This window comes from Pseudochaenichthys georgianus, chromosome 11 (genome assembly GCF_902827115.2).
Source record: "Pseudochaenichthys georgianus chromosome 11, fPseGeo1.2, whole genome shotgun sequence".
In the NCBI taxonomy this organism is placed as follows: Eukaryota; Metazoa; Chordata; class Actinopteri; order Perciformes; family Channichthyidae; genus Pseudochaenichthys; species Pseudochaenichthys georgianus.
In genome coordinates this window covers 22,984,639-23,011,552 of record NC_047513.1, presented here as the reverse complement: position 1 = coordinate 23,011,552, position 26,914 = coordinate 22,984,639, and the positions used below count along the sequence as shown (strand labels likewise).

The window sequence follows — 26,914 nt, the reverse complement described above, 5'->3', positions numbered from 1 at the left end:
CTTTACACAGAGAGGACACATGTTTATGTATAAAAGACATGAAAAACATGGATTTTGCACAATAGGTGACCTTTAAGAGTGAAGGGTTAAGGAACATCCAATTAGTAACTTTACAATGAACTCAGAACAAACCCATAATGGCTTCTAGTAAACTGATGTGAGGTGGGACTGAGGGATTATTGGAAACATTAATGGATTAACCACAATCAACTAAAGAACCTTTTATTTATTTATGGAGAAGAGTATTTTACTATAGGCAGGTGGCCTTTACATTAAAAGGTAATGTTCTGGGAGGGAAATTCCCTTTCCAGTGTAGCATCTCCATCCTGCATTCATTATTTATGAGCTGTTTAGGGTTACGTAACAGTGGTTGGATGGTGAAATACTATGAAGTAAAGTCATTCTATTTCAAGTCCTTGGTATTATTACATTTCAACAAAGGAAAACCTCAAGAGAAAGAGACAGGGAGGAAGCTCACACTCGGGAGTTAGGGCACACAGTACACTGCAATATCTCTTAATGCAGTGATGTCGAAATAGAGGAAGTGTCGCCATAAAATAAAGCATGAACCCCTGTCTGGCTCCTAACTGTGGCAAATATTTGTCCACTATATTATCCACTAAAGGGGAAATGTACCAAGTGTTCACGGGCAATGAATGACAAAATGTATCTTATCACTGAATAAGTATTCTTTTTTTCACAATTGGTATGTAACAGTTGTAATATACTAATATATTGAATACATTTGAATCCCTCTTGTCATTAATGGTTACTATTCTAAATGTAAAGTCATAATGGGAGAAAAAGGAGATACAAAATACTGATAAGAAAAAACAACGAGAGCAGAAAGACGGAAAAAAAAAGAAATCACACCTTAGAATAAAAATGACATCCCATTTGTGGGTGATTTGGTCTACTGGGTATATTGGGTAACTGACAGGATCCACCTCCGCATCACGATGTTCTTAAGATTTCTTTCCCACCTTCTTCTCCAGCTCCACAGGGAAGAGCTCCAGTTTCTCCACCCTCTTTCCAGCTCGTACTCTGCGGAGGAGGCCACAGGATCCACCTCCTCGTTACGACGGTCATAATCCTCGTTGGAGTAGGGTGTTGAAAACCTAGAAAAAGGAGCGCAATGAGTTAGAATCAGAATCAAATAGAGCTGTTGGTTGAAATCAAGATAATAATGCCCACTTGCTCGCAGAGTGGTGTGAGTTTAAGTTTCTCTTTGATGATATCAGTGAGTGATGCTGCTCACTTTACAAGTTTATGAACGGAGTGTGTACAGTAAAGAAGAGTTGTTATACTCCAAACAATGCATTATCTGCACACCAAAGCTGACAACACTGTGCTAAATAACGGCCCTTATAATAACAATCCCATAACCACAATAAACCCATGAACCAACAGGAACTGTAGAGTAGAGAAACATAATGTGGAGTACTAGTAGGAGCCTCTTCTTCACAACACGAGTCAGCCGTCTCTTTCACATCTCATCCGGCCATGCGCTCCCATGCTCTCTGCACCCAAAAGGAGGGAGAGGAGGAGGGTGAGAGAGCCACACAGCACTCGCAGACATGAACGTGCATGCTGCCGTCACGTCTGTAGTGCGGAGTTTGGCCGAACGTTGGGGCTGAATAAAGGGGTGCAAGAATATGCAAAGTGAATATGTTCTTTAGGCACGCTTGGAACGGCGATATAATCGTCATCCCGGCTTTCTGTCTCTCAAGCAGACACACACCTGCACATTCCAGCAGCTATGCATACAACCTAAGAGACTTGTGACATTTATGATGATGTCTCATACAAGCAAGATTTTGGGGGTGAGTATATCAGACATGTAGCTCGATGACGCCCACAGGGTTTCGCCACACCCACCCTGCAGTAGTGTCACTCAGCAAGTCCCTCACCGCCTATCTCAGTGCTCTGACCTCTTGAATGGGGTGAAGAGGAAATCTCTCCCAAATAGATCAATAAAGGCAATCATGTCACATCACATCTATTGATTAAAGCCTAAGCCGGATTTATGTTAGTCATACGCAATGCTAGCTTCTGTCATTAACATTTTAGTGTGTTTGGAATGGTGAAATCTACCAATGATGAGAACAAAAGTTCAAAAAAAGTTATTTATGCTTTTAAAAAGGCAAATGTTCTACGCGGAAAGGAAGTTGCATGGGGTTTGACTAATATCTTTCCACATGATAAGACACAAGATATGAGGGTGGTTAATAAATGTCACTCTGTTTAAGACACACAAAGCTGTGGCCGTTAATGTATGATGCTGCCACGGCTCGTTTTTATTCTGTCCTCTGTGTGAGCCTGTGTGAGCTCTATCCATGACCTCCCTGTCATCAATCATTGAGTGTGATCAACAGCCCTTGCACACACAGACACACAGTCACACATTCATTCAGACCACATCAACAAAATATCAAGCATAGCAATAAAACCATATAAAGAAAATATTACATTAAAAGACATACAAACCCAAGCACTGTTCTTTCCACACACACACACACACACACACCACAACCCACACAAACACACACACACCACACACACCACACACACACAAACACACACCACACACAAACCACACACACACACAACACACACACACACACACCCAACACAACACACACACACACACAACACACACACACACCACACACACACCACACACCACACACACAAACACACACACACCACACACACAGCTGATGAATGCTAACACCAGTACTTGCACTGTCCGGGACGTCCTGCTACTATTGGCACTAAATACCCTCTCTCAGCCACTGTGTGCTCTCGACAACACATTAGCATCTGGCCAGTCACTTCAGGGAGGGAGGGAGGGAGGGAGGGAGAGAAGGAAGGAGCAATAAAGGTCATGGAGAGAGATGAGGACAGATGAAGGTGGATATTTGAGAGAAGACATTCACAGACGAGCTGCAGTGATGGAGATGGAAAAAGGCAGGAGAGGAAATTCCCAAAGATCTGAGAGACAGATGAACTGAGGAGGCAAAGGATGGACAAGAGAGCATTGATGTCTGAGAGAGGGAGTGACAGGATGAATAAAAGAGTGTGCACAGGGGAAATAAGGATAGTTAGGCAGAAAGAGAGTGAAAGAGAATCAGAGAGGCAGACTGCACCATCGAAGAGAAAGCATGTACCCCTTAGATAAAGAAACATTCTGGCTTTAAGTGAAATTACCCCTATATCTCCTGAACACCACCAGGTCTTTCCGTGAGGAAAGGTCATGTTCGGGCAATTTGGGACATATTAAAGCACCCAAAGAGAGAGCGGCTCAAAAATGATCCTGGCTTTAAAAAAGGGATAAAAGAAGTTGAAGAGCTTGCTGAAATGTGAAGGGCAACGAGTGCAGACTGATAACTGATTCATTTGAAGTCTTCTTTAGGTTTGACTAGGATGTTATATTCACCTTCTTTGATATATTATCTCTAATAATAATTGGAATATGTCCTGCCAAAAGAAACACTTTTTGACCTAAAGTAAGAGAAGAGAGATAAGGGGAACAAGACAGAAAGAGAGAATGTGAGATGGTAGTGTTCTGTGTGTTTAACCTTGGCAGTGTGGTGGGATCATTCTCCCTGCCATATGCTTTACTATTGGGAGGTGAACAATGAGAGAGGAGCTCGAGCATGCAGCTGGCATCCAGAAGTCTTACATCTGTGGAACTGCAGCACCAAGTGTGTATGATAGCTACAGTATACAAACACATTTACATGTAAACTCCTGAAAAAACATATATAAGTTTGCTCTTGACACATTTGTTAAGCCATGCTGGCTCTATGGATGGAAAGATGGGTGTAGGTTGGTCCGTCACTTTGGTCGAGACTGAAATATTTCAACAGCTACCAAATGGATTACCATTCAAATCTGAAAGCCACAGGTTGGTAGCACAGCAGTCTTTTTAAGCCCAGGTTGCTCTAAAAGGTTATATGTGGCTTTTGCATGATCTATTTGAGGTAAACAAATAGTGCAAATCTTGAGAGTGACACTGATACTGTCTGTAGGGGCAGCCTCACGGGACAAGTTCAATCCTGACAGCTCCATATGTTTACCCACATGACCCATTAAACAGATCCTTGGGAACAAAGCACTTCCCCCTTATTTGAATTAATATCTGTGTGAAATCTATATCCTCATCATGTTAGGGTGAAATACACCTGCAAATTACCGCTCTGAAGTACAGTTCATGTGTGCTGTAACTAAAACAAAAAAGTATACTGAAGAGCGCACACCCACTGAATATGGAATGGGCTGTCTCCCTGTGTGGTGCATGCCCCCCTGATATTGGATTAAAAAACTATTTTAAAGGATTAAACACAACACAACCATTAACATGCAAATATATTCCTACACTGCCTGCACTTCCTTTCAAGCTTAATGTTCTCTCCTGGATCAAAAAGGCTAGGGTCAATGCAAAGTCAACATTTTAGCATTCCCAAGAACCTTGTTTCAGATTGCTAGCATATATATTTAATTTAAAATCATAAAAAAGGGTATTAAAAAGATTTAAGGACTGGTTCTGACTGAGTAAATTGTGCTAAGTGTTATGCTTAATGTAAAACGTCTCAATGTAACATCCTTTTAAGATGGCAGCGTGTAAATTCAACCACCTTAAAGCTCAGTATCACCTCTCATCACCCACAAGCTCATACTGTAAAGCCTGATAATAAAAACTCCTCTCTCTGGTTGTCATCTCTCACTTTATCACCATCTATCTCTCCTTTTTCTCTATTTATCCTTATCTTTAATGCTTACACCAAACTGATCCATGCCCTTGAGACCAAACACACTGACACACATATTTTCTTGTCAGTAAACAAACACCCTATAATAAAGATGCTGGAACTTAAGTGGAGACAGGAGTTCTGCTCTGGCGTTAACAGATTGGCAGAAGCAGGTTTTTTCTGAAACCCAGTTTTAGAGTCATATGTGGACACTGCTGCAACTGCTGTGATTCAGCATTTCAATAAAGCTAAGCCCTCTTACTCTGTACAAGTGCTTCTCGCTCTCTAAAAGGCACATCAGGTTTTTGAGCGATAACAATATGAGTGTGCAGGCAGGCTTGGTTTGCAGCCAGTTTACGTTTCATTGCAGGTACATGTCTGCAAAAAAGCATGCATTGATGTGGAGAGGAAGAGGGATACACAGAGTATAGGGGTAAGGGTACAAAATAGATAACATATAGAATTGGGAGAAGAGGAAGGGGCAGTCAAATTAGAAAGGGAGATGGAGACAAAAAAGGAGGACAAATGAGGGGACACGAGGACAAAATGGAGGAGTACTAAATGAACAGGAAGAATGGAGTTATCAGAGGATGGGAGTCCACAGAGAGAGAAACACAGTGACTCAGATGAATCATGGGTTAGAGCAGCAGCAGACAGTGAGGCTATCAGAGAGGGAAACAGGCAACAAAAGAAAAATAAAGAACAGAAAATGAAAAGAAATGGAGGGAGAGGGTGAGGCTCTGGGTAATTCGCTCCAGGGTTGTTTGAGTCCCTGCCTAAGATGTCACACCATGGCGCCCATGCCCGGCCAACCGCCTCTGATGGTATTAAACCGGGCCTTCGGTGTGTCGGTGCCAGTGCCGTCGCCTGCCCTGTGCCCTCCAGACAGGGGACGCTGCCCAGAGCAATGAGAGGAGAGCCCAGGAGAAATGTTCCTACTGCTGTGGCACAAGCCCAGAAAACCCTGCAGCGGATTAACTACAGCCTGGTACACTCACATGCACACATATAGACACACACAGTCTGCTCCGCTGCGACAGATCAGCACATTTGCATTCCATTACTTTCTACCTGTGGACCACCCACAAACTCACACAACCCCGCGCCGGAGAGCTGACAGGAGCTGGAGAAAGAGTCAGGATGCTGAGGGGACGAGACAGTTGCTGATGATGGAAATTAATTAATGTCTTGCGAGAGGAGACTGAGATTGACAGGTGTAAAGCGGGGGAGATGGGAAGTGGTGAGAAAGATACAGTAACCCGTTTTTATAAAAACAAGTGAGAATGTACAGATTTCACAGTCAATTCTAGGCCAACCTTTCTGTCATCTTCATGTGTGTCAGCCCTCATCTGAGGAAGTGACAGTGACTTTTGACATGTCGGGATCGAGTGCCGAAATGATAGTCAGCAGTTCTTTTTTTAACTGCAGTATCTTCTGCATACAGAGTAGACACACACAGTTAAAGAAGTGGGAACATTTGTATAAGAAGCACTTGTACAAAATATAATTATAATATTTTTTTCAACAACTGTTCAAATGGCCGGATTGTTTTGCCCCCTCAACAAATGCAGTTCAGTTCGGTCTTTATGGCACAATACCACTGGGTGCCATGACTCCCTCCAACAAATCAAGACAGTGGCTAACTACAGAGAGACACAGAGAGGGAGGGAGGGAAGGAGGGAGGGAGGGAGGGAGAGCGAGCGAGCGAGCGAGGGGCCGGTGTTAAACAGGGGGAAGAGCATAGTAAACAACTACAAGTGAATGGCTGTAGACAATTTCCTACTTTATTGTATGTCTTGGTCATATACAGTGAGAGGCTGGGATCAGAGGAAACACAACAACAACAACAACAACAACAACAACAACAACAACATGTTGCTTGTTACTGTATTAATGCTCTAATGCCCACTTATTTTGCTAAGTGCTTCATTATGCTTCAACAATGACTTGACTTTATAATTTGGAATTGAAAAACGCACGACAATCGTTCTTCTCCGACATCATTACCAAAAACAAAAACAACGCACGTGCCTTGTTGCTACCGTCGACAGACTAACTAACCCCCAGTGTTAGTCGCCTCTGAATTTCTATGCAATGCAATGATTTTGCCTCCTTCTTCACTGACAAAATTCAGAAAATCAGACAAGCAGTCAGTGCCTCTGCATCAGGTACAGCAAATTGTTGTCTCTGTGTCCACTTAATATCAAGTCAAAACACCATGACACAATTCCATCAGATTAATGATAAAAACCTAGAGGATATTATACAACTTCTGAAATCCTCCTCCTGCTGCCTTGATATTATTCCAGCAGGATTTTTCAAAGATGTTTTGCCTTGCATGTCCTCAGATCTACTTCATATAGTAAACAAATCTCTTCACTCAGGTATTTTTCCACAGGCCCTGAAAACTGCAGTCATTAAACCGCTCTTAAAAAAGAATAATCTAGATGCTTCAGTAATGAACAATTACAGGCCCATATCAAACCTTCCATTTCTAGGTAAGATCATTGAAAAAGTGGTTTTTCAACAGTTGAGTAATTTCTTGCATTTAAATGACTGTTTCGATGTGTTCCAGTCAGGCTTTCGTCCAAACTACAGCACTGAGACTGCTCTTGTAAAGGTCTTTAATGACATCCACTTAAACACAGACAGTGGCAGAACTTCAGTGTTAGTATTATTAGATCTCAGTGCTACGTTTGACACTGTTGACCAAAACATATTACTAGACCGACTGGAAAACTGGGTGGGACTTTCGGAAACAATTCTAAATTGGTTTGAATCCTACTTAAAGGACAGAAACAGCTTTGTTTCTATAGGTAAATACACATCTGAGTTGACAAATATGACATGTGGGGTACCTCAAGGCTCCATCTTGGGGCCTCTTCTCTTTAACGTCTACATGCTACCACTGGCTCAGATAATGAAAAACAACAAAATAAGTTACCAACACTATGCGGATGACACACAAATGTACGTAACAATTTCACCAGGAGACTATGCTCCAATTCAAACACTGAGTAAGTGCATTGAACAAATCAATGACTGGATGTGTCAGAACTTTCTCCAATTAAACAAAGATAAAACTGAGGTAATGGTTTTTGGAGCCAAGGCAGAACGTATAAAAGTTAGCGCTGAGCTTCAGCCTGCAATGTTCAAAACAACAGATAAAGCTAGAAATCTCGGTGTAGTCATGGACTCTGACCTGAGTTTCAACAGTCACATTAAAACGGTTACTAAATCAGCCCACTATCACCTAAAGAACATATCTAGGATTAAAAGACTAATGTCACAGCAGGATTTGGAAAAACTGTCCATGCTTTATCTTCAGTAGACTGGACTACTGCAATGGTGTCTTCACAGGTGTCACTAAAAAATCTATTAGAAAGCTGCAGCTGATTCAGAACGCCGCTGCTCGAGTCCTCACTAACACTAAGAAAGTGGATCACATCACTCCTGTTCTGAAGTCTTTACACTGGCTTCCTGTGTGTCAAAGAATAGATTTCAAAAATACTGCTGCTGGTTTATAAAGCACTGAATGGTTTAGGCCCAAAATACATTTCTGACCTCCTGCTAAATTATGACCATCCAGATCTCTCAGGTCTTCAGGGACTGGTCAGCTTTCTGTCCCCAGAGTCAGAACTAAACATGGTAAAGCAGCGTTCAGTTATTATGCTCCAAATATCTGGAACAAACTCCCAGAAACCTGCAGGTCTGCTGCAACTCTTACTACTTTTAAATCCAGGCTGAAGACTTTTCTTTTTGTCGCTGCTTTTAATTGAACTATTCATATTAGACTGCACTGTAACTTTATCCATGTATTTTTTCTTTTATGTTTATTTTATTAGCTTTTCTTTTTAATGACTGATTTAAATGCCATTTTCTTAATGTCTTTCGTTTTTTGTAAAGCACTTTGAATTGCTTGTGTTGAAAAGTGCTATATAAATAAACTTGCCTTGGCAAAGTTAGCCTCACAGTCAGTATTCATATTTTTGCAAGGAATAATAACCGCTTTGTGTGATTGGGAATAATTTGCTTGTGGCACAATCTCAATTAATGTGAGAAAGTATTTACAGTTGTTGTTGTTATTTCGCCACATAAATCAGTTACATGGGTTGGTATTTCAGCATCTGAATACGTTTACATTTAGACAGTCACCTTAATGATGCTCCTGACTTACTACAAGCATGACATGGCAAAAGTGCAGCCGTCTGAGTCATTCTCACCAGATTAGCAAACACTGAGAACATTGTGAGTTTTTTACTGCAGAGAAAAAAGGCTGAGGACACCATTTGCCAGGGTCCAGATTTGGTAGGTAGAAGTCGGACACAGTCCAGTGTCCACTGTGTGGAAACTGACCCGCCTCATAAACCACAAGGCCCGTCTCGCCTTTCCTGCATCATTACAAATGCATCCCCCAGGGAGGATCAGGTGGCACCGAAACAAGAAAACAAAAAAACACCACACAGCAGAATAATGGAGGCTAGGCGGAAGTACACAACACACACACACACACACACACACACCACACACACACACACACACACACACACACACACACACACACACACAAACACACACACCACACACCACACCACACACACACACACACACACACACACACACCACACACACACACACACACACCACACACACACACCAAACACACACACACACACAACACACACACACAAACACACACACACACACACACACACACACACACACACACACACACACACACACACACACAGCACAGGAGTTTGAAGTAGTTGTACCTGTCAGAGATAAGAGAAGAAACATCTTCAGTCATGTTGATGTGTGTTTCCATCCATAGTTGGACTATTAGACAAAAACAGAGCATTTCCTGACAGTTTGGGGTTAATTTAAATAGATGATGCCTAAGTGAAATGCTGAATTGTGTATGCTGCCTTTTAGCCTAAATATCAGCATAATAACATACAAAGCCCTAAGTCAAGTGTCTCCACCACAACATGATTTTTAAAGGATCTAGTTATAAGTCAAGACTTTAGATTTAGCCTCCTCAAAAGAAGCTTGACCAAAATACCCGACTGTCGTTCGGACCGAGCTCAGCTGCTGTTTATGCTGTTCTAACCAAAATGTCAGCTTTTATATCGCTTGTGCAGCAAAGTGTCAGGACTCTCTCCCAAGAAAAGCCTGCTCTCTCCCATTATGCCCAGCTCCAGGTTGCATAATTAGGAAGCTTCATTCAGCTCATAGAGGGAAAACCACAGAATTCAGGGCAGAAGAGAAACAAATTGAGTACTAAAGAATGTAGTAATTAAGAGTTGTTCAGATTGAAAAAGCTCTGTATTGCAAATAATATGGTGATAAAATACCATTTCGCTGCAGTTAATCAGCATTATGAGGTGTGTTTTTGTAAACCCAGTCATTGAGAAGATTTGTGTTTATAGCTGAAAATCACTGCAACACTAGACTATATTTGAGGTGGCTTAGCTTGAGCGATGCTGCTGCAGGCCTTAAATACTATTTACAAATGACATTGACAAAATCCATGTCAGTATTAGTTCCAACATTTAAGCAATGCTGTTACACATACACCATCATCCAGAGAGGACAGACTGCTCATAAGTAGAGTAATCCTTTCCATCAAAACACCGGTCACAAAGTACCTGGCCTGGAGCCATCCTCATTTGAGGCTTGTGAAGCACAAGACTGTAGGCCTATTAGGGGATGCTCCAGATAAAGATGATGTTCAAATCACACAGATGTTTACTGTGGATGTATGTATGTCAGAGGACAGGGTCTTTGTGGTGATGTGCTGTATTAGGGGCAGTGAAATGAGCTTCGAAATATTCAAAACCGGGACTGAGCTAGTTGGCATACTCTCAGTTTTTAGCCATTAGCGACTTTGTCTTAATGTTCTTTTCAATGCTCCAGCAAAGGTACAAGATTTGGTTTGATGTACTGCAGCAAATTAGAACAAAAAGTATACAATGAATTGTGTGAAGGTTGTCTAACAAAGTAATAGTAGCAGGATCTAATCTGCAAGCATGAGGACAGAAGACAGTGCCAGACTGGGGCAGAGTAAAGTAATCACTGTGAATAAATGTGAAATAATATTTCTATTCTAATATAAATAAATATTCTAATATGAAACAATATTAATAAATAGATGCCTTTTAGAACTGCAAATAGCCATTTGGAGATTATAAGACAATGGTCCCGTGGACACAAACATGTCTCTGTGCTCATATGATTGACATTCAAATAAGATATTTAATAAACAACTTAATAAAAAGGCTCCAGCCAAGATGCCAATGGTCTGTAACCTGCAGGCCTGTTCAGCAATATATCCACAATACAAAAGTGGCAATTACCTTCTGACTGTGGTAGGTGGGCCACCATTTTGGTCCTCGCCCATCATCTGAGGCAAATTATTTGCCTCAATAACTGACCTTCAAGATACTCTTAAAAGATACTATACAAAAAAGTATTTAAAAGACAGACGTCACATCGCAGAGAAACAACCAAGCGACACAAATCTATCATTTCTCTGAGCTCAGATCCATGCTCCTCAGCGTTGCAGCAGTAGAATCTAATGTACAAAACGCCAGTCTCTTTGATACAGTAACAGCATGCTAAGTGGAGGGGCTGATAACACAGACTTCAGTGACCTGTGAACTGGTGCTCCGCTCATCACATCTGCTTAACTCCATTAAGATATCGCAGTGTCTTCACTGATAAAAATGCAGTTGCTTTTAAGGCAAAAAAAAAGGCAAGAAAGATGATTTAAATGCGAATCACGTACAGAGGAGAGAGGAAAACAAGAAGAGACAGACAAAACAGACGGCTTGCAGAGGGAGAAGACTTTTTCTTCTGTCAAACTCGTGGAGTGCAGATCAACAAAGAGTGAAAGGAAACGCACTGCATGCAAAGAAATCTGCAACAAGTGTAGGATGGCGAGAAGCTTTTAGGATTATTTTGTGATCTGAAGAGATTTTTTTTTTACTTTGAGACAACCACACAGGTGAATTGAATTCAGATGTGTGACATATCTTCAGTTCAAACATTGTGTTCTTAAAGTCAGCTGCTTATAAAATGATTTTACAGCATGAAAAAAGTGGGATAGAAGGTTGAATCTACTCCAATACATCAATATATGTGCCCCAGACTGAAGAACCAAAGGAAGAGTTTCTGATGTCAGGGATAAAACCGGTTGCTTGAATGAACATGAGATATGATTCCATTCTGTAGGTCAATGCCTTTAGGGAGAGCAGGCTGCCTTCGCCTCAGGCAGCTCAAAGCTCTAACTTCTCACTGGGTCAGTTAGGATGTTACAGCTCAGTTAAAGGATGTGGTAGTAATTAGTGGTGCACGATAATTATCGGCCCGATAATTATCGGTCCGATATTAGGAATTATGACGTCATCCCGATCAACCCGATAAAAGTATTAATAGCCCCGATAATATACAATATATTTTTTGGGTAAAAAAAAAGAAAAAAGTACTGCGGTGTGGGTGGATTGGGATGAGGGGCGCTTGTTTTTCCCTCGGCTCCTCCCGTTTTGCCAGTACTGTGGTATAGTGGTTTAGGAAGAGGGGAGTTTTTCACAAATCCAGCGCTCCCTTCTCATGCCTGGCTGTGACGTAAATGGTGTGCGGTCGTGAAGCCAGGACAGTAAACAAACATGTCGTCGATAGTATGGGACTATTTCAAAGTTTCAGAGGTAGATAGTTCGCTTGCTATTTGTATTAACAAATGCAATGCAGAAGTTCCACGAGGAGGGAAAAAGGCAACGAGCTATAATACTGCCAACCTGATTAGTCACCTGAAACATCGCCATCGCTACGATGGTGTGTTAAAAGCGTACGAAGACGCATGCGCTGCTAAACTAGCGGTGAATCCAAAGCCAGCTGCAAAGGCACCGGGGCTTTTACATATCGACGAGGCTTTTGAAATAGGCAAGAAGTTTGCCAGATTTGTTTGGGAAAATAAATATGGTCACTTTGAAGAGTCAAAACTGTTCTTGGCTTTGTTTTGTTCATAGTAGTAATGCTCATGTCATTTGCTCACTACTAGTCTTTTTTTTACCACCAGGTGTGCAAAATCTACAGGTACATTTAATATATATATTATATTATTATCGGTTATCGGTATCGGTCTTGAGAAGCAGGAAGGTATTGGTATCGGTTTCAAAAAAACAATATCGTGCATCCCTAGTAGTAATCATTAGTGATGGCGAGATGAAGCCTTATGAAGCTTTGAAGCTTTCGAGCCAATTAGTTCGCAAAAGGGTTCATCTCACGGGGCTTCATCATGGGCTTCATTTGAACACAAACCCCTTGTTGGTCAAAGTGTGTAAAACAGGCAGATTGGACATCTCAACAGTGTGCTCTCTCATACCGAGTCCCCATTGAGTAAAGCCTTAGAATAACTCTAAACAACGAACATTAAATCATATTTTCATGTTAACAATATTGTATTTATTCCAGTTTAATGATTGTGATTGAAAAGCCTAAGCAGGCTAGTACACATTGCAAAGAGGGATTTGTATTCCTTAATAATATTCATAAACTTGTTGTAGCCTGAGAAAGGCTAAACCATATCAAAGAATACATTTATTAACTACATTGTTTCATTTAGCTGTAGCTTTTATAAACAACAACAAAATACGTATTGTTCAGTCGTTGAACCAGGGACCCTGCGGTCATGAGTCAACTGCTTTCCAGCTGAGCCACAGCACACACACTAAAGCTCCCTGAAAACACTGCAAGATATGTATTCCTGTATTTATTGATGTTTTTATTCCTACATTTATTTATGCTTATGACATGTTCCGACCTCTATATAAGTGAGGGTCTGAGCACTCTTAATTCCATCGTGTCACCGGGCCCGGGTACAGGAGGGGTAATATGGTTCTTGTTATACATCCATGGGTATTATGAGCGTTGTGGTTCAACCATAGACTGTATGGGTTCAACGGTTCAACCGATCTGAATCGCTGTAATGTATAATGATGATCATGTTTACCATCTTAGTTTAGCATGTTAGCAATAATATAAGCTAGCCTACAGATTGAGTTGAATGTTCAGTTCATCTTTGGTCTGGTATACATATCTAAACTAAATGTCATAGCAATCTATACAAAGTATAACTTAAAGCCAAAAATAAACTATAGGTTACTTACGTAACCCCAGTTCTAAGAGTAACATGAAGTGAGATGTCTCACTATGGGATGCGCCTCAACGCGTATGCAAACAGAAGCATCAATCTCATTACGCCAATCCTGATTGGCTGGTGATCTTGATGTCAACGTCAGGGAATCCACCCACCCTTTAAGTAGCTTGCGCTACGACGCAGCATCATTCAAAATAAGCACCTCTTCTCGCTTCGCCTTAGCAAGAAGGGCCGTCTGGTGAGACATCTCACTTCATGTTACTCTGAGATCTGGGATTACGTAAGTAACTTATAGTTCTCATTCATAACACTCCGTTAGATGTCATGGGATATTGAAACTCCCGTATTGCTAGACATGCTTATCTCGAAAATCACCAAAACAACCAGCACTTAACAGGTAGAACTCTGTCTCAACACGGGGCCCAGCACTGCGCGGGTCACACTTGGAGCAGAGACATCTATCCTGTAAAAGCGGACAAAAGTGAGCGGCGAGGACAGCTCGCTGCTGCACAAATGTCTTGGATGGAAACACCCTTGAACAAGCCCAAGATGTAGCCAATCCACGAGTAGAATGAGCACGCAGGCCCGTTGGTGCCTGCAAACCCTGACTCGTATAAGCCAGAGCAATCGCTTCCACAATCCAGTGGGAGAGCCGTTGCCTGGTAACGGGCTTGCCCTTCTGAGGGTTAGCCCAGGATATAAAGAGTTGGTCATTACAACGAAACTCTTTTGACCTGTCCATATAGATGCGTAAAGCACGAACTGGACACAGCAAATTCGGCCGCTGTTCCTCGGAGGAACACAGCGGCGGAGGAAATGCCACAATGTCAATGAGGGTACATGAGCCAACCACCTTAGGTATAAAGGCAGGGTTGGGCTTCAGCAACACTCTCGTTTGCCCCGGGGCAAACTGAGTGCATGAAGGATGTACAGAGAGCGCATGAATGTCACTGACTCGCTTGGCAGATGCCAGAGCCAGTAACAGCACTGTCTTCAGTGACAGGAGTTTCATGTCAGCTTCTTCCAGGGGTTCAAATGGAGGTCGACTGAGCCCATCTAAAACCACTGCCAAGTCCCATAAGGGCACCAGTGACCTGGAAACAGGGAGGAGCCTGCGAGCCCCTTTCATAAAACGGCAGCCCACATGGCATGCAGCAATAGCAGCCAGGTGCACTTTGATCGTAGAGAAAGCTCTGTGTTTATCGATCAAGTCCTGTAGGAATGATAAAATCACCCCGACAGGACATTGAAAAGAGATGTGTCCTTTTTGAAGGCACCACTCCTCAAACAAACACCCTCCACTTACAGTCATAGAGGGACCTGGTGGAGGAAGCTCTTGCACTCTGAATAGTGTTTATCACCTTCTGAGGGAGCCCCACTGTATTCAGATTGTACCACTCACGGGCCAGGCCCATAGTGCCAAGCGCTCTGGGTGTGGGTGAAAGATCGCCCCCCCCCCGCCTGAGACAGTATGTCCCTGCGTAGCGGGAGCTGCCATGGCTGCCCGCACAGCAGCTGATATATCTCCGCCAGCCAGTACATTGCAGGCCAGTGCGGAGCTATCAGGATAAGTGTGTGGCGTTGTTCTCTCACTCTGGCCAGAGTTGTGGGTATCAGAGCCAGGGGTGGGAACGCGTACAGAAGGACTGGAGGCCAAACGTGCGCGAGCGCGTCCACGCCTAACGGTGCGTTTAAATCGCGCATTGAAAAGAACAGCTGACATTGAGCATTTTCTTTTGATGCGAACAGATCTACCGCGGCTCAGCCGTAACGCACCCACAGCTGACTCACAATTATTGGATGTAGAGTCCAGTCTGCATATAGTGGTGCACCTCTGGACAGCAGATCCGCCCCGAGGTTCATCACTCCTGGTACGTGCGTCGCTCTCAGAGAGAGGAGACGTCCGCAGCTCCATAGGATCAGTTTGCGTGCCAGCATGTGTAACTGGAGAGAACGCAAACCCCCTTGGCGGTTTATTTACGATATTGTGGTCGTGTTGTCTGTTCTCACGAGGACATGATGTCCTCTGAGAAAAGGCAGAAAGCGTTTCAGGGTGAGGAACACCGCTAAAAGCTCCAGATAATTTATGTGTGACCGTTGGAGGTCTCTGCTCCAGAGACCCCTCACAGGTCGACCTTCGTATATACCCTCCCAGCCCGTCAGACATGCGTCTGTGGTGACCACTTTCCGCGATAGGACAGCACCCATAGGCACGCCCCGTACTAGAAAAGTCGGGTGTAGCCAGTGGCGCAGTGCCATTACGCATTTCATAGTGACCATCACTCTCCGCGCGCCATGACGCGCGGGGAAGAGTACAGTCTGGGCTGGGGACAACATGCTCTTTTCTGTGTTTATTACGAAAACCAGGTCGAGCAGGTGTTTTACGAGGACATTTGTCTGCGTAATAGCCTCTTGCTCCGACTGTGCGAGAAGGAGCCAATCGTCCAGATAAGTTGCCAGGCGAATACCCTGTTGTCTTAACGGGGCTATCGCGGCTTCCGTACACCGTACAAACACTCGCGGGCTGAGAGACAGACCGAAGGAAAGTACTCTGTACTCCTAACAGACACCCTGAAAGGCGAACCTCAGATATTTCCTGTGTGGGTAATATACTGGGATGTGGAAATACGCATCTTTCAGGTCGACTGATGTGAACCAGTCGTTTTGGCGCACGAGACGCAACAGAGATGTGTGAGTGAGCATTCTGAATTTGTATCTTTTGAGATATTTGTTCAGAGCTCTCAAATCTAGTATAGGCCGAATCCCGTTCCCTCCCCGTTTGGGAATGAGGAAATACTTCGAATAAAAGCCGCTCTGACTCTGTTCGGCGGGTATTATCAATATAGCCTTCTTTTCTAGTAGCGAAAAAATCTCTTGCTCCAGAATATGGGCCGACTCTCCCCGGGCCTGTGAATACAGAATGCCCGAGAAGTGAGGGGGGGTGACAGCGAATTGGAGCCTGTAGCCCCGTGTTACTGTCTTGAAAACCCAAGCAGAATCTGTGAGCATCCTCCACTTTTCGCTTCTCAAAGCGAGCGGAGATGTCACAGCTCTGTCGTCTGCCTTCAGTGTCTTTATTTGTTGTGTTATGAGGCCCTCTAGTGTCTGAACACGGTGGTACCCCAGGTTAACAACCCCGGCCGACACTGCGCATGCGCATGGTGGTGGTGCCTTCACAACATTCCGTCTATTGTCCGCCTTTTGAGAGAGGCCGTAGCCGCTCTCAAAAGAGGGGCAGACGACAGACTGTTTATTGTTTTTATTGTTTTTCTTTTCATTTTTATTGACTGCGCCCTTGGCTTCAAGCCTGGAAACGACAGTGGAAAATGATTTATTAGGAAACAACAATGATGACATGTGTTTGTGTGACTTAAACAGGCAGCGGAACTTGCTGTCTTTGATGTTAAGTCCATTTCCCTGATGGCGCGAACTTGAGGATGACGTTCTGGCATCACTCGAGGCGGCGGGAAGATGGGGGCATGGTGGCACCCCGAAAACACATGAGCATCTAATACTGGAACATGCTCTGGAGCTGGGGAACAGGGAACTTTCAGCTCCTTCGTCGAGGAGAGGAGAGGAGGCTGTCAGGCCGCCCGCTCCTTCTTCCTCGCCTGGTGGCTGAAAACCTGGGTCGGCTGCGCCTGAGTGGCAGCTGCCAGAACTGGAGATTTTCTTGGCCAGCTCCCCCTCACCTCGTGCCTGGGCTGGGGACCCGGGATGGGCTGTGGTCTCTGCTGCTTCGGTATCTTAAACTGGGCAGGACGTGAGGCAGCTTGAGTGAAGGCCTGCCGCGGGACCATTGAAGGTGGCGGCTGGACCCTTCGGGGGAGACAGAGCTGGAGAGCCTCGTCTCCCTTCCTTTTTGATTTGCATCTCAGCTGCATTGAAGCTAGAGCGGAGCCAAATATGCCCTCGGGAACAATAGGCATGTCCAGAACATCCTCTTTTTCCCGGTCTGGAAGGTTTGTCAGGTTGAGCCACCTGGCTCTCTCCTGTACCACCATAATTCCCAGTGCTTTGCCCACGGCTTGGACTGCACAGCGCTGCACATGGAGGCAAATGTCCGTGATCGCTGCAATCTCAAGAATCTCAAGGTTTGCTCGACAAGTCTTCGCAGAGCTCCGCCTGGTAGGCGGTCAGCAGCGAGGAGACGTTGAGCGCCCTGGCGGACAAAGCTGCGGCTTTATAGGCCCGTAGCATGGGGTTCCTGCTCGGTGTCGAAGCCAGCCTCGGTTGGAGGTGGGCTGCCACCAGCGACTCCATGGGCGGCATGCGGAGCAGGCCGAGCCTCTCCATACCGTCACAGTCCAGGGAGGAGGCACCCTGGATTGGGGCCTTGCTGCTAAAAGGGCGGTCTCTCCACGAGACCAACACCTCGTCCAGCACCTCCGGAAAGACTGAAAGGAGCTGCCTCTTCGTCCTCGCTGCTTGGGGCAAGTTCTTCCCCTCGTAGCGAGATCTGGAGGTCTCCTTGGCCACTTCAGGCCATGGGATGTCCAAACTGGACGCAGCGCGTTGACACACAGCCTGCAAGTCCATACTTAGGACGGGCGAAGCTGGTGTGCTTTCACCCGGGAGAGCGGACATCGCTCCCGGCTTTGCAGCCTGAGCCGATGAAACGAAGATGTCATCCTCATCCGAGTCGGACAGGAGGAACTCAGAGGTATCCTCTTCGTCCTCCATATAGTCCAGCTCCAGGACATCCTCCGCGGGTGGAACCATGGTGAGGTCCAGTTGGGAGCCCCAGCTTGACACAGCGCGGGGTTCTGCTCTCGCGGCTCTTGCCGCCACCGGGTCCCAGCCTGACACAGCGCGGGGCTCCGGTTCAGCGGCTGCTGCTGTTGTTGAGCCCCAGCCTGACACAGCGCGGGGCTCAATCTCTGCGGCGGACGCCACCATGTCTTGATTGCCGGCCGGCGAATCAGCGAACATGAGGGGGTCCAGTCCCGACAAGCTAGCTTGGCGTGCTAACCGTCGGCGGAGGCTCTTAATGGTGAAGCGGGTACAATGCCCGCACGAGCTGGGGTTATCGATAGTCTCCCGGGCGTGTTCCGCCCGAGGCAGGACGAGCAGACCTGGTGTGAGTCTGTGCCTGAGATCTTAAACTCAGCCGCATAGCCAAGCCTCCGAGTCCCTGACTCCTCTGGTGTGAGAGAGAGAAGGGTCCATCTTCGTTCGCCGGGGTGTCGGCGTGGAATGGACACGCTAGTAACAGGTACTTTACTGAGAAAAAAATCTAACCTTGCCATTAGTCCGAAAGGAAAAAAGCGACGGTGTAGATTTTATTCTTTAAAGAATATTAACTGGTGTGTTAATACCTTTTTTATCTCTGTCTCCTCTGGTGTGAGAGAGAAAAGAGAACGTCCTCGTTACCGTGGTGTCGGTGTGGAGGGAAGAAAAAGCTAGCAACAGGTATGTTACTAGTAGAGATGTCCCGATCACGTGATCGGGGATCGGAGCCGATCACGTGATTTTAAAAAGATCGGGGATCGGGAGAAAAAAATCGGGGATCGGGATTTTTTTTTTTTTTTTTTTAATAAAACATTTTTTTTTATTTAATGTTACAAAACAAAAATGACCATGTTCACGTCTTAAAGTCATCCTGAGGACTTAGTTTTGGTTTAAAATTACACAACATCATGTATGTGTTGCTTTCTTTGGGCTTGTTTTCATAGACCTGGTTGCTTATTTCTCTGAAATCTGGCAACAGAGTGGGCGCAGTGTCTAATAGTAGCAGGAAGCTAACGAGAGGCTACGTTCAGCTGGTGACTCGGGACAGAGAAAATGTCAGGAGTTTGGAAGTATTATAAAATTGAAAGCGAAGGCAGTGTAACAGCCAGATGCAATGTTTGCAAGGCAGAGGTTCCGCGTGGTGGAAAGAACAGAGCTACGTTCAACACGACCAATCTAATAAGCTACCTGAGAAACAAACACCAACAACAACACGACGAGTACACAGCGGCCACTCAGGTAACGGCACAGAAACAACCGACACTTTCAGACTTTTAAAAGGAAAGAGAAACAGCCCCAGAACAGTGAAAAGGCCAACACAATAACAGCCAAGATAGCTGAATGTATCGCGTTGGATGACCAGCCGTTATCTGTTACCTTTTTTTTTCTTAATGCATTGCATAAAGATCGGATCGGGAAAAATCGGTATCGGCAGATTGTCAAAATCAAATGATCGGAATCGGATCGGGAGCAAAAAACGTGATCGGGACATCCCTAGTTACTAGCTTGAAGAAAAAAATCAAACCTTACCGTTATTTCGACAGAAAGAAACGGCGAGACAGATTACAATATTAACTGGTGTGTTAATATTGTTCAGTCTTCTTGCAAAGCAAAAAAGTAACCGGCAAGCGCCCGTCGACCGAATGTTAGTTTTGGGTTCAGTCTGTGGACCGTTAAGCTAGCCCGGTTACTGATAAATCGAGATGTGCTCTGAAGCGAGAAGAGGTGTTTGAATGACGCTGCGTCGTAGCGCAAGCTACTTAAAGGGTGGGTGGATTCCCTGACGTTGACGTCAAGATCACCAGCCAATCAGGATTGGCGTGATGAGATTGATGCTTCCGTTTGCATACGCGTTGTGGCGCATCCCATAGTGAGACATCAAACGGAGTGTTATGAATGAGAACGTCAACTTCATGGTGTCGCTATGCCAAGGGATCAACAGTGAGTAGGATTCATCCTCTTAAGACCAAAACAATTACAATCGTTGTTGAGACATATTATGTGCTGGACCGCCAGACATTAGCATGATTTTGCCATCCAGAGACACATGCAGCTAGCATGACTAAAAACTAGATTAATAACCTCAATTTGGTTTGAAGTCAACACATTAACATTTGATTTGTCTTCTAAATCTAAGTCAGTGTGCATGTTTACAAAATGTAACTAAAAGCTGGTTGTGTGTCATGTTCTTGCTGCACCGCCATGATGATAATTCCAAAATTAATTAAGCTCTAAAAGCTGACATGTTGAGATTATTTATCTGCTTAAAGAGTAGCAACAAGAAATATGCCTTGAAGGCGAGGGAACATGAGGTATTAGATAATAACATGGCAGTTTTTTTCTAGTTTTTCTCTGTCTCCTCCCACAGGGGTCAAGCTGGACTCGTGTGAGGCCGAGGGCTGAGAAAATAGCTTTGTCTCTTTCACTATATAGACGAACAAAAGACAGAACCCTGATTGTTCCTCATGTGCTGAGAGGAGGGGGGCGTATGATGGAGCAGTGGGACAGGGGTCCATGTCTAATTGTGCGTGTGCATCTGTGAAAGGGGGGCAGGGCATCTCTTGAATATTCCATATGATGAACAAGCGTCTGCCCTTCTCATACAAAACAGAAGCCTTGAATGACAGACAACAACAGAGGAGCATTTCCCCCGCCTGGTAGACCAAGCTGTTCGTTCTCTCACTTTCACTGAATGATGAAAATATAAATTGATCATAAGAAAAGCTATTTTTATAATGATCAAACACTGATCGTGTGTTATTGTTATTTGCTAAATATAATAACAAAAACATACATTTATATTATATTTGATGCTATGTTAAGCAAGATCATTCAAAACAAATTATGAATAGACAATAAGTAATCAATATATTTGATGCAAGACACCATACTGTCTTATTATATATATTGTAAGTGTCTTTTGCTGGTTTAGTGGCTGCATTATAGTACAATTATGTAATTTTTCTGAGCTTGCCCAACGGTTCTGTTGTTAAATGTTCTGCTTTTCCCACCTAGCCAATATACCCACATTACTCTATACTTTTGTAAATATTTGTTCAAAGCACCAAAAGTTATCCCTATAATATCGTTGCAAATTGATATTGGGGTATTTGATCAGAAAGATTGTGCTTTTGATCTTCTCCACATTGCCCAGCCCTAGAACAAATAATATATATGTTTACTTTTTAAAATTGAGTGTGTTTTCATGCAGTTGCAGTGAGACCTTAGAGGGAGGGAAAAGAAAGATGCAAAAGGACACACACTGCAGAGATGGTGCAGGAGCCGACATCATGTTTTCTCCTCACAATAACTGGGCTAATTGTTCTGGTTCATTACAGCATTTTAATAGGATTTTGTTTGTGTTAACTCAAATCTCTCTTACCCAAATATCACTCTATCAATGATGTAAAATGTTATGCCCTCAAATTGTACATGTCCTCACACACTTGCACACATATTGCTTGTATGTCAACAGGCTAACAATCTTAAAAGATAAAAATAGATTTCACTGACAAAAAACTTGATAAAAAGGGCAAACAAAAGCATGTTGTTTACTACTGGCAATGTTAAGCTTATTGATTCTAAATGCTTGGGGATAAAGACTGACAAATATTCCCATAATCTTCCAAATCTAAAAACACTGGCTGCATTGTGTCCAAATCAGCTCAGAAAACAGTATAAAACAATGATTTTCAGATGATGCAACAATAACTACTGGAAAGCTAATTTTACTAATAAAAACAAGTGACCAGGGAAAGCAAATAATAGGGGAACTGGGCACTATGGCTGCATTTCCACCCAACACACTCTCACTCCATAAGCGTCCAGGAGCGACGTTTGGTCAGGGTCCCGTGGCGTGCAGTTGTGACACTCCTAGGCTCCTTCAGCTTCATAAAGGGACGCAAATAGCTTTCAACTGATTGTAATGTATTCCCATCTTCGGCGGGATTTGACGCTCATGGAAGCACGGCATTCGTTTGTGTCGGCTGCCCTTAAAGGCAATGTGAGCGTCCATTCCCATTGGATAACGGAGAATTGTACACCCGGAAGTAAGTATTCCCCTTACTGTCGATTGGTTTTACAGTGATATCTGCACTACTCATCGACTAAAAAACACCAGATTATCCTTGTTAATTACACAACATTGATTGGTTTAAATTGTGTGCAATGCTTTTGTATTTGTAGTATGGGAATACATTACAATCAGTCGAAAGCTATTTGCGTCCCTTTATGAAGCTGAAGGAGCCTAGGAGCGTCACAACTGCACGCCATGGGACCCTGACCAAACGTCACTCCTGGTCGATTATGGAGTGTGTTGTTCCACCGGATACAATTTCTTCTTTTTCACAAGTAAAACCTTATTGTGGTGTAATTATGACTTTCACAGACCATTATAAATCCCTGTGGGATGCTTGGTAGAAATGCATGTAATCTCTTGTGATTAATCTACTGCTATCACTGAGCATAACGGACACAGCAAGGTTACATGGTCAACACAAACTTACAGACACTAGGACTATATTTTGTGTACATTTGAGAGATTCATTTAAAACCTTCCAGTGAAATGTACAAAATATAGCTGGGTAAATGGCTTTCTCATTTAAAAGAGTTGGGACTGTTTGAGAAAAACAAACACAGTATCACGTGTGAAAACCGTGTGGGTGCAGGACCAGCATGACTAACACATGCACAGATGTTCAACTCATGAGCACGTCTATTTCCCAGAAGGCGATGCTTTGGCCCTCAAGCTCTGCATCACAAAACAGCTTCAACAATTTGCCATTTTATCTTCAATACCAGATACCGTATTAAAAGAAAGGAAACGGGTAATTAAACTACTACATAACGACTTATGAGGATAAAGATTACTGATGTCAGATAATTGTATCATGATCATACAGTATAACCTCAAACATTATGTGAAAACACAAAGCCAACCACAATGAGTAACTATAAATACAAGCCCATAAAATGAAGCTCTGAATACAATATAAGCTCTTTGTTGTTTTAACCTACTTTTGATAAGAGCTGCACAAGGGCTTCTATGCTGGATTGTGTTCAGTGTATTCACACAATTAGGGCTTCCACAAGAGTTTTGTTCAGTACCAACTTACTATAATGGGGGCAGTGCTGAAACCAATCTTCCTCTTCTGAGGGATGTCGTCTTTGTTTTCATGTGGTAGACCGGGAATCTCCGTCAGATCACATCCCGGGTCGTAGACAATATCCTCATCGTCTCCGTAGAGGTCATCCTCAGGATCAGTGCAGCTTTCCCCCCAGCCCTGGTAACAGGCATCCCCGTCTGCGTTAAAAATCACCCGCTCATTCCCAACGTATTCCTCATCGGGGTCTTCCACCTGGTCCTTGGGAGATCCAGAGGGTTTTTCTTCTCTTGAACCATCCCCATCCTCCTGGCTTTCCCCAGCAGCTGTATTTGGGGTTGGCAATGGCTCAGGGGAAGCATCTTCAGAACCTTTTTCAGTAATCACGGCATTGTCTGTAGGTTTTGAAGTGTTGGACTCCCCGAAGTCATCAGTATATATATTTTTTTCTAAAGGTGTCTCCTCTTCTTCGCATGAACCATTGACCTGGCTTCCATTGGTGGTGACCCCTGAAAGACGCTGTCTGCCTCCGTTGGTAGTCTCAGACTTGTCTGCTTTGTCCTGGACTTTTTCCTCATGTGGTTCTGGTTTCAGCACTGAAGTCTCTGTTGCAGGACTGGGGCTCAGGATGTCATCAGCGGACAGGGATGAAGGAAACGTTCCCCCTGTCCTGCTGCGGTAGCTTCCATGTACTGGAGATTGTCTTGAATCATCTTCACTGACATCACCTCCATGGCGGTTGAAATTGTCTGGCGAGTAGAGGGCCCGTCTGCTGACTCCTTTGTGGTGCGAACCATGGTTGTGTTGGTCAGCATTTTCAAAAACAGCACTCAGTTGACTGACAGTTGGCGAGGACGCCTCTGTTCTGGAGCAAAGTGAGTCCAAGGAGTCTGTGCTGCCTCGATTAGATCTGGAACCTCGCCAGTCATCCAGGTGCTCATGGGAACCTCGTTTATCACGTCCCGATGCAAAGACTGGGGATTGGGACTGGTCCCGTGACTGCTGCTCAAACAGCTTCCTGGTTTCGGAGAACTTGGCTCCAGAAACTCCAACCTTGTCAGCTGATAAGGAATGCTGGAGTTTTATGACTGATCCATCGGCCTTGTTGATGAAGTTGGTGGGCTTGACCATCTTCTGAGGTGATAAATCATCACTAGCCTTGGCTGGTACATCTGTGCCCATTTGCATGAACATGTCCTTAATGCGACTGACATGGCCGCCATACTGCCGGCCCCTTGGCTGTTTCACCCGTTCTTGGTCTTTGGGCTTGGAGTTTTTTTCTACCCGAGGCTGATCGAAGGACTTCTTGAGTGCCTGAAACTCAGCTCGGTAGGCATTTCGGTGGGGGGAGGCACTCCGGAGGCAGGTCCTCTCCCCCGAGGCCTCCGTCTTCAGCATGATGATGTCTTTGGATTCAGAGGGGGTGTCAGCATCGCCGTGGCCTCATTACAATCTGGAAGTGAGGAGTCTAATTTGAACTACCGCTGTGCAGCCTAATCAGATCCACTTGATATTATCGTATTTAGGCCCATTCACACCTGCAGGGATAAAAAGAGAGGTTATAAAGATACGTTTTAAACATCCACAAAGTAATGGCAAATACACTTAAAGTTCTCATCAAAATTATGATTACAAAGCTTAAGAGAGATACTTTTCACATTACATCAATAACACTATTTATAAACATGGGAGGCAGAGGGCTGATGGGTTTGATTTATAAAAGCTCTTAGTAGAAGTAGACTAGTTATGAAATACTACGAGACTCTAAAAGCCCTCTGATTATGTTGTCTTTTCAGAAATGCTGCACTGTTTACCTTCTCAAATCAATAAGTACTGTAGACCTCAGTGTTTGAGCACTTCATGTTTAAACTGGTGCTATGCTGCAGGAAATATTGTTGTTCTCTCTCTCTCTCTCTCTCATAGTAAGCTGTGACCCTTTTACGCTGAGATATCCCACAGCTCTCTACACCATCACTGACATTATGCTGCTTCTTGCTAAATGCCATCCCTCACACAAAAGCATCGCATGGTAGTTTAAACCTTTACTGCAAAGAGAAAATGCTGTTGAATGCAACATAAGTGTGTTGATTGGTAAAAAAAGAAAACATTTCATGAACTGAGAGATTTGCAGTTCACCCATCATTACAATAGTATTGCAATAGTATATTAGTAGTGGGCTAGTATAGTAGTTACATATTCTATACCTACAGCTACTAAATCTTTAATCATGTTTGGAAATGCATACCATAAAGAGGATGATAAAAATGTGGCACAAAAGATCATCTGGGACACAGAGTATCCATTAATCTCAGTAGTGCTGAATGGTATGAATGCAGCAGCAGTGACTGAAGCCTAATGTCCCGGTTCAATATTCATTATCCACATTGCTGGACCCTTGCTGGTCAACGATAACTCTATGTAAAATCCCTGTGCAATAAACAACCATTTAAACTTGAGTAACATCCTGTGCTGGAGTATATCGCACGGAGATAAATAAAGTTAGTGATGAAAGATGGAATCGAGGCTTTAACATTGTGTCAGAGGGATCCGACAAACAGCCAGCCGCTCATCATCCACACCGCGCACAACATGACAGCTCAGGTTTCTGACAGTTAAACATGTATCCATGCACATTTCCCCCCCTGTGCATGTATGCATGGGTAAAAATACAAATGCCTAACCCTTCTCTGTGATTACCAAAACACCAAGTTAACTGTTAACCGCAAACCACAGCGGTGGTGCTTCAATGTTACAAAAACAAAAGAGTCAGACTTACATTTATGGCTCCGGTTTCGTTTGACGCTTGATACAAACAAACTGTAATCCAGAGGCTAAACTCGTTGGGAAAATGGATGCTGTTGTTGCAAAACCTTACGATAAAAACATATCTCTCCCACGCTCGTAAATTGTCCGATATGGATTTGCCACTACAGAAAGGTTTGGACACACTACAGCCGCTACAACGCCATTGCAGGCAGTGGGCGATGCTGCCAGTTGCTCTGTAGGGGTGGCGATGAGATTTGGCAGCTCGTCTCACGGAGAGCTGCACTGTGGCAGGGTCTGCAGGGGCTGGTCCGATATACGCCTGCAGTGTAGAAAAGTAAACATACTTAGCTCTACGGTAGACGATGATTTACACAGGTAAAGCCTCATGTGACAGGTGCTTA

At 44.0% G+C, this 26,914-nt stretch overlaps 2 protein-coding genes across 2 annotated transcripts in view; both read right to left on the bottom strand.

The window, feature by feature from the left end:
* LOC117454739 (neurabin-1-like) overlaps nucleotides 1–1,089 on the bottom strand; it is a 32,088-nt gene extending 30,999 nt beyond the window's left edge. Inside the window, exon 1 of the mRNA XM_071204763.1 lies at nucleotides 984–1,089. Coding sequence (XP_071060864.1) covers nucleotides 984–1,089 — 106 coding nt within the window. The remainder of the gene's footprint in view (nucleotides 1–983) is intronic.
* LOC117454741 (neurabin-1-like) lies at nucleotides 1,086–26,914 on the bottom strand. Its single transcript, XM_034093889.2, has 3 exons — nucleotides 26,524–26,914; nucleotides 23,760–25,285; nucleotides 1,086–1,118 (listed from the first exon to the last, which is right to left on the bottom strand). The coding sequence occupies exons 2-3, from the start codon at nucleotides 25,143–25,145 to the stop codon at nucleotides 1,086–1,088; spliced, it is 1,419 nt and encodes a 472-aa protein (XP_033949780.1). The 5' UTR covers nucleotides 25,146–25,285; nucleotides 26,524–26,914.

Excerpts from the sequence above, each read along its gene's own strand:
- LOC117454741 (XM_034093889.2), bottom strand. The coding sequence starts at position 25,145 with ATGCTGAAGACGGAGGCCTCGGGGGAGAGGACCTGCCTCCGGAGTGCC. Across the intron at positions 1,119-23,759 it reads TCAGCACTGCCCCCATTATA|GTTTTCAACACCCTACTCCA; the intron begins GTAAGTTGGTAC and ends TCCTTTTTCTAG.